The sequence below is a fragment of the Pogona vitticeps genome, chromosome 2, assembly GCF_051106095.1.
Source record: "Pogona vitticeps strain Pit_001003342236 chromosome 2, PviZW2.1, whole genome shotgun sequence".
In the NCBI taxonomy this organism is placed as follows: Eukaryota; Metazoa; Chordata; class Lepidosauria; order Squamata; family Agamidae; genus Pogona; species Pogona vitticeps.
Genome location: NC_135784.1, coordinates 53,140,059 through 53,148,476, shown reverse-complemented (window position 1 = coordinate 53,148,476; position 8,418 = coordinate 53,140,059). Strand labels below are relative to the sequence as shown.

Here is an 8,418-nt window from a genome sequence, read left to right as displayed (position 1 = left end):
CGAGGTGGAGGAAACTCCCTTCTGTTCTGCTTGCAAGGCCTTCTCTCAACCCTCCCAGTTAGGAACAAAGACAGTTTCTAGTAAAAATACAATAATAACATAGCAAGTCTGTGGCTTTTCCTGCCCTGCATTATCCTCTTTCTTAGGGGCAGTGGTGTTACAGCTGCGAGGGTAGCTAATTCTGCATCACCAAAAAGAGAGCAAAATATTATAAAGATTTGTATAACATTTGTATTTATAATTTATTGGCAAATCTAGAAAATGTTGCAGTAATGTAAATAAAAATATATTCCACCAAAGAGGAGTGATTGCAATGCAGTGATCTGTGGGCCTCTTTCTTTGCTCTCCAGATATTGTGAACAGGCAAGCTTGAAGTCTCCTCCTCTCTCTTAAGATTGTCTTGGACTGTGCTTTGTGTAGACCTATCGTTTGTGAAGCAGGACACACACCCATCCTATATAAATAGCACCCAGCAGAAGGAATCTTCTTGTGCTAGAAATCTTGCTCTTGCACTCAGTGCATTCAATGGTAAATCAGCTTCTACTCAAGGATTCCACTTAGTCTGATGAGTTCCTGGAAAGGAACAGAGAAGGTAAATTAAAGATTGTCCACGATTGATTTGAATCTGGAAAGAATACCTCTCTGTTGTTCTTTATAGCATCACTCCCTAGATGTTAATAGATAATGTAGACGATATTTTGTTATAACTGTCAAGAGGTTTCTCAACCACAAAGAAAAGCAGTACTCGTGTTCCACAGGAAAAGAATTTTATTAAGTTTTTTTAAAACAACTACTTAACATTTACTCTGATAAAAATATTTACAATATCTCCACCTTCAAGAAGGTTCAAAAATATAAACACTCGTACCTCTTCCTAGAGGAAGAACAAAAGATTCTCCTCATTTAAAAGTAACAGGAATACATTCATATTTCCCCACTTTCTTTGTACTTAAGTAGTTTTACAAATAATAGACTTCTGAAACATTTTATTTTACATATCCATGTACTATATATTTATATATACACATTTAAACAGCTTTTAGAAATAAAGGCAACAACTGTGTACAAAAAAATGTTTTTAAATCCAGCAATAAAATACAATGGTCAAACACGATTTGCAGTTGAACACAGTGCATTCTAGGACTTGGTGCAATAGCATAATGAGAGCTCATAGGACAAGTCGCTCTATGGATTTCTCAAAACTTCTAGATGATACCACCATTCGACATGGATTATCATTTCTAAAGAGCTAGAATCAGATGGAGTACTTCATCAATGCAGAATGTGTTCAGTCTAAGGTAGATCTGGAGGCTCATCTGATACGTTCTCAAATTTCTTAGTTTGGTGCTGTAGCGCACCAGCGCTGTGTGGGAACTAGCCCAGGAAAAGGTGGTTCACAGTTGAGCAGTGAATCTAGCAATCCATTTAGGTGAAACTCCACAAATTATGCAAGTCACAATCAGATTTGTGTGGGAGAGTGTAACTTTTAAGAATATAAAGTCAGGCTCTTGGTCCATCTAACCCGATACTGTCAACTCTTGACTGGCAGCAGCTCTTCAAAATCGTACCTACCCGAAGTAGGATACTTTTCTAGTGTTATATGGAAATCCCTGGTGGCCTTCCATCCAAACATTAACCACTCTGACTCTGCTTAGCTTCCGAAATCAAACAAGAGTGCTTATGATTGTTGTCTACCTGCAGGACTGCACTGAAAAAGCACACCTGGTTTTCATGAGGGCCCACAGGAACATTTGTCATTGCCACCTGGCAGAGAAGTATTGCTTGCCAACATCCCATGATCCTTCAAGGGACCGCCTTAGCAGAACATAAGTAAGTTATTTCAGGTGCCAAACCTTTACTTTTCTGTCTCCAAATTTAATTTCTTCAAGCTGTTCAAAACTGTGGTGGGGGTGGGAAAGAAAGAACCAGTCCAAACCGGAAATAAGAGCTACTATTTTGGGAGTATTGTTTCGGCTACCACCCACCCACCCGGCTGCAACCCCCAAATCCAGTCTGCACCATAGCCAGGATCCCCATCTATTCCTTTAGTGGTACAAAATGGCACATAACCCACACTTAATCCTCATGAGGTCCAAGAAAGGAGGCGAGAAGATAAATTAGATTGTTTTTGATTCTCCAACATTCATCAGCCCTAGGCAACAATTTGGTCATGCCAGGGGCTCACAATGGCTCTGCAATGAGCTATTTAGTAAGGCTTTCATTCTGACAATTATAGCCAATCGGAAACTATTGGCTGTGACAGCAATTTATACTGATCCTCAGAAGGATGGGGATAGGAGACTCTCTCTTCTAACAGCTAGAAAACAGCTCAAGTTATCCTGTAAGAGCCAGGGGCATCCCCATATTATTCATCTGATGCTATTTCATGCTAGTCAGAGTTTGCCCATCTCTTTAAATATTCTGCATTTTTATTGATGGTCCCAAAAGTTCCTCTCTAGTAGTTATTATCAGCAATGACTAGTGCAAGGAACAGGGATATACATGGGCCATTCCCACCGAATGCCCTCCACGCAGTAAGTCCTTATCTAGCAGCTCAAGCTACACAAAACTTCTAGGCAGCTTTTAAAACATAATGTTTATTCAGCAGAAACATGATGAGAAACTCATCTCAAAGTCTCCCCAAATCATCTACTGTGTTCTATCACCCAGTGACTGCTACTTGCAGAATTAATACCAGTGCTTCAGTTGCTCTGTGAGTGTGCGCGGCATGTGTGTTTTATATTAAAAATCTTGTATCTCTATAGCATCAAGATGGGGAAGCCCACACTGTTCAGTTCTAGCTCTTGGCTCTCTAGATTATTACTTTGAAAAGTGCTCATCAGAAACATCGCATTTGCTTATACTCCCAGGCCCTCTCTCTGTCTAATGTCTCCATTTTCTTTCACAGCTTAGAAATATAATCCTAGCTGACTAAATCAGGTATCATTCTGTAGATGGCAGGAAATAAAAAGCACATCAATATTTAAAAAAAAAATTAAAAGAAACAACCACTTTCTCTTTTGTTTCACTAAGTTGGGTATACCGTCAAGGCCTTTCCTAAATTTTCCTGGGTGCTCAGAGCAGAAGACGACCTGGCTTCCCAACACACAAATGAGTTTCTTCATTCTCCCCTATTCAGCCAGTTTAGTGGGGAGAAAACCCTGAAATAATTTCAAACTCAACCAAACAGGGGAAGGGGGGGGAGAACATCTGGAGAGAAAGTCACTCTATCTTTAGTCTTTGGTTTCCAAATTCAAAGGAGACATCTGTTTCAAGGCCTGGAGCAGAGCTGTTGAGTCCATTGGAGAATGGGAAGGTGCAGGAGATGGGAGTCGCTGAGGCATTAGTAAAGGAGCAGACATTTTCTCTGGGCTCATTAACCCTGAAAGGGCTGCAGCAGAAGCCGGGAGGCTGGGATACAAGACAGGCACAGAGGCCGGATACCAACACTTCTCCAGCATAGGCAAGTAGGCTGTTGCAGAGGGTGGAATTAAATAGAAAGGCAGGCACAGAGGTGGCTGGTGGGAGTGAGGGCCCAAGAAGCTGCCTGAGGAAGAGCTAAGCATGTCACCACTAAAATGGTCTTCGTCCTCTGATAGTTCCATCCTGGTCCTTTTGGCCGGTGGGTCCTCGTTCTCTCGTTTGATGGCACTGATTCTTTCCTGTACAGCGTACTTGAGTTCAGACTCCTTTTTAAAATACTGGGTGTCAGATTTGGAGTCACTTTTTTCCAGTTCTCCCCCATATCCACTGTCTGTGTCGGTGTCACTCCCACTCTGCTCTCCACAGGAGTGAGCAAAAGTCCTCTGGATCACAGGCACACAATTTTTCCCATGGGCCTCAGCAGCTTTGGTCAGAGAACCAGATTTTTCCTTCAGGTCCATAAGTTTGGGAGCAGCATCCCCGGACTTCCGGCTAGTTCCGTTCTGCAGAACCTCAGAAGCCATTCTGTGTAGGTGGCTGATGAGCTGTGAAGATTTCAATTCCTTGGCATTCTCATGTTTGGCCACATATTGCAACACTTCTTTGGCACACATCTGGAAACCAGACCGAAACACCTCCTGGCTAGAATCAAGGCTCCTTGGTGGCAGCTCATCTGAGGAAATAAGAGCAGTGAGAAGAAGTTAAAATCTGAGTATGTCGGAAAAGGTTAAAAGGATAAAATAAAACAGAAGTTAGAACTATTTCTAGATACTATCTTGCTGCTGATGAAGTGGGCTGCAGTTTACAAAAACCTGTACCAATTAAAACTTGCTAATCTCTTTCAGCCCATATAAACATAATTCAACCGTAACAGTTCAACTGCATGCATGCTCACTCAAAAGAAAGCAAGTTTCATTTGCACTCACTGCAGCTAACTTCCAGATAAGTGTGTATACGGTTTCTACTTCAGCTTTTGGTTTGTTGTTTTAAAAATAACTATTTTGAGATCAGTACTTGAGAAAGCTTTGACTGGGCAACTGTTTGAACCTCTAAAGATGAAATTCAAATCACTAAAATCAGTGGCAAAACTTTCCATTGTACTAGAATCCCACTTCTTGCCTGACAAGAGCTTTTGAAATCACACACACAAGGGGGGGGGGGGAGAGAGAGAGAAACCTCACTAGTCTTTATTATTAAAAACTCCAGTGTAGTTGGTAGGTGTGGAATGAAAATAAACCATTTCTGGGGTTCTATTTCAGAATTTAGTTTTCTGTTCTCTTAGTGGCAGATTTAGTATCTTGAAGATCTCAAACCACTTCAGACGTCAGTGTGACTATGCCAACTTCACTACAAATAAGCTGATCTAACAGAAGCCACATCACAGTCCTCACAACAGTTCAAGGGGCAAGCAATTCTAGAGGTTGCTTTGAAAACCACAGTAACTACCTGCCACATAATCACTCTTCAGACCTCCCCCTCTTCAAAGGAATTCCATGTGCCCCTTTGCTGTTGGTCCTCACAACACAAATAAGTGGCAAGTCACATAGCGAGTAATTTGACAGGGACTATCTTAAGGGGTTCTTCTAGATGCTGCTGGATTGCAAGTCCCATCAGCCCTAGCCCGACTAGCCCATGGCGAGAGAGGATGGGAATTGCAGTCCCACTTCATCTGAAGCACCGCATGTTCTCCATCTGTGCAAATGGACCCGTAGAAATGTCCAAGTCAAAATATAACATTTTAAACAAGAAAAAATGAGGAGAAAAAAATGTAACGAGGACAAAAATCAGCACTTGTTAAAGAAATAGCAAAGATCAGATAGAGAAGACTTAAAGACTGCTGAACGAAAACTCCTACTATCCCTTACTCTCTGGTTAGATGGGAAGGATAGAACGAGAATCCCCCAACAGCTAGAGGGCTGCAGCTTCTCTGCTTCTGGCCCAAACTGGGCAGGTGGAGCCGACTGGGTGGGTGGCAGAGAGTATGAGGAGCAGGAAAGCTCTATGTCACTTCAGAGAAAGAGGGAGGGAAGGATCTGGGTAGGTAGGAGCTACATGAGCTGTTCCAGGCGTCTAGGCTAGCGCAATAACATGCTGGGAAGAAGTGCCTCTGACAAGAAGTCCTCTTGATCTGAACATGAAACGAGCTGGTAGCCCAACCAACCTTTCAAAAACATGATCAGGTTTCATATAAAGAGCTAGTTTTTAATGAAAAGGGTGGAGGATCAACATTTAGGGACTAGGTTCGACATCTCCCTTCAAAAATGGTCAGGGACGGAAATCAATGATTTTACTCCACAGCAGTTCCACTGAAATTAACTGGACTACTCCAGATAGTCAGAATAATTGAGAGATGATCATGGTTTAAAGGAAACAACGGTCATCCCTCCCTCCCTCCCTCCCTCCCTCCCTCACACACACACACACACACACACACATACTTACACTCCTCAATAGGACTTTCTGATTAGGATAATATTAGCCTGATCAGAGTACTCACCAGTATGCAAACCTTTCTGAAGTGCAATGATCTGTTGCTGCTGCTGTTCAATCAGACTCGTTAGTGCTTTAACATGCTTCAAGGTAAGCTCAAGAACCACCGCCTTTTCCAAGTGTCCTAATGTCTGAGGAAAAGGGGGAAATGTTGGATTTAGGCTTGAACACAGGGAACTGAACAAAGACTGATAGTTCCTGGGACAGGGAGAGGTGGGTGAGGAATGGGCAGAGATGCATGCAGGCAGGTGTGGACAGAAATGAGGGAAAACGTAAGGCAATATTCATCTGATCACATGTGTTTTCATTCGGACTGAAAGCTGTTGGAAGCTTTTTAACAACAACAACAAAAATTCACACATACACGGAAAGTGATATCAACAGCTACACTTAGAGTTTTATGGATACCGCCACCCACCCACATAAGAGGGCAGATGGAGCGGGAAATCCATGTTTTCTGGATTAGATTGGTTGCCCCTGCCGGCACCTTGCTTTTGAACAGGAATCAAACTGACAGATTTGCCTGACCGTAACAAAACTAAAATTGCTGATATATGCAAACCTGTTTCCCAAAACAAGAGCTGAATAATTCATGGGTGGGGGGGAATCCACCCCCTCCCCATTTAAGTATACGTGGCAGGAAGATATGGTGGTGCGAAGTTCCCTAACAGGATGCACGGAGTGGTGGTCTAAACAGACCGGCATTCTTCAACCAATCAAAACTCAGCCTCAGAATCCAAAGCAACCATCTGACAATATGGACAAGAGGGCACCGCCAAATCCACAGGAAAATGTTCTAATTGCTGACAAACAGTCCTTATCCTGCCAGCTTTCATGCACCCTCTTCTCCAATTTCATCCAGTCAAGTTCTTAAATTTATTGCCCTGGGAATAAAACTAAGGGCTAACAGGAAGCCCTTCATGGTAATCCTAGCCGACACAAACCTCCTCACTTTAATCTGCAATTCTCTAGAAAATCTCTAGATGGCACCTTTACCTGCACACAAAAAATCCAGTAAACTCTACCAGTTCCCCAAAAGGAAGAAGGGTTTGGACAATGGCCAGATTGTCACTTACTGTAAGTTTGAGATGTTCTGGTAAGAGATCTTTCAGCTGGGCAATGCATTCATTAATCCTGTCACGTCTTTTTTTCTCTATCAGTCTGTGGGGCAACTTATAGGTCTCCTGGAAGTGAAAAGGGAAAATAACAAGAATTGTATCTATCACTCTGTCTGGATAAAAAGTGATATCGCAACATCAAAAGAGATACTGTTTCCTGTCCATTCTTTCCAACTCGAATGGAAGAGAATGCAAACCTTTTGTCAGAATAAAAGGAAAATCTTTTTAACGCCAGAGTTTAGTTTTTTTTAATCACAAGGTTGTACACTTTTATTACACTCCTGCACAGAAAAGGACTTTAGGCTACAACTGCACAAGAATTGCTTCATTGATGTTACACCCCCCCCCCCCAAAAAAACCCACACACAAAAAACCCCAACCCAAATCTATTAACGGAACAGTTATTTTAAAAAACTTCCACTATCCTTCCTCCTGCAAGTATAATTCCAAAAGTAAAATATTAGACAGAAAATACTTTTTAAAAATAATTCAAACTACTTAACAGTAATTTTGCAGGACATCTTAGAATCCCAAGGGTGCGTTAAACTTTCTCTAAATGGGCCAGAATCATTCACCAAAGATGCAAAAAGAGCATGCAAAAGCTTTGTAATTTTACCTTACTATCGTCGCCTCTTTTTAACCCTCTTCTAGGTTTATAAACTTGATACATGTGAGCGAAGTCCAACCTGTTGATGAGGGGGAAAGTGCATATTTTATTCTTCATTATCTCCCAATAAGACTTCCCCTCCCCAAGCTTCTGAAATAATTACTGTCAACAAAAGGGAAAAGAAAAGAAAAACCACTACCCGAACCCAGCCGGATTAGAGTGGGTTGGAAAGCAAGATTTCCCTCCCTTTTCCAAGGTGATGTTTTAACAGCTCGCGGCAGGTAGTACTTGGCAGGTTGGCTTACCCTGGCATCTCGTTGTTCTCTAGCGGAGCCAGCGTGCCCAGGCAAGGTGGCGGCGGCGGCGGCTGAGCGCTCGGGATCCTTTCCATCGAACTGGGTCTGCTTCGTGTTTCTTTTTTTGCCAACCCGAGATCTCTCCAGAGGTGAAAGGCTGGCAATCGGAAGCCAAGGAGAGAGCCGGGATCTCCTCCGCGGCCACCCAGCTCCTGGACCCCCTGGCAAAGCAAAAGACCAGCCAAGGCGCTGGCTGGGACGGTGTGGCGCTCCTCGGGAGGCAAGCGGCGGCGGCGGCGATGAGGATTCCTGCCCCTCCACTTTGCAGCCACTCGACGGCTGTGTGAACGGGGAGAGCTGAGAGGAGTCAAGCTGCAGGCGGCAGGCTGGGTTAAATCTGAGCGAGTGGGTGGACTGGAGCGACGTGTTCTACCCTGTGACTCCAGGCACGTCTGGCTGCTACCGGAGGGAGGGAACGACCTGC

At 43.2% G+C, this 8,418-nt stretch overlaps 1 protein-coding gene across 1 annotated transcript; it reads right to left on the bottom strand.

The window, feature by feature from the left end:
* Positions 1 to 750: 750 nt before the first annotated feature.
* Positions 751 to 8,410, bottom strand: BHLHE40 (basic helix-loop-helix family member e40). Its single transcript, XM_020810364.3, has 5 exons — positions 7,944 to 8,410; positions 7,648 to 7,717; positions 6,990 to 7,097; positions 5,921 to 6,044; positions 751 to 4,096 (listed from the first exon to the last, which is right to left on the bottom strand). Exons 1-5 carry the CDS (start codon positions 8,027 to 8,029, stop codon positions 3,234 to 3,236), a joined length of 1,251 nt encoding a protein of 416 aa, XP_020666023.3. The 5' UTR covers positions 8,030 to 8,410; the 3' UTR covers positions 751 to 3,233.
* Positions 8,411 to 8,418: the final 8 nt, after the last annotated feature.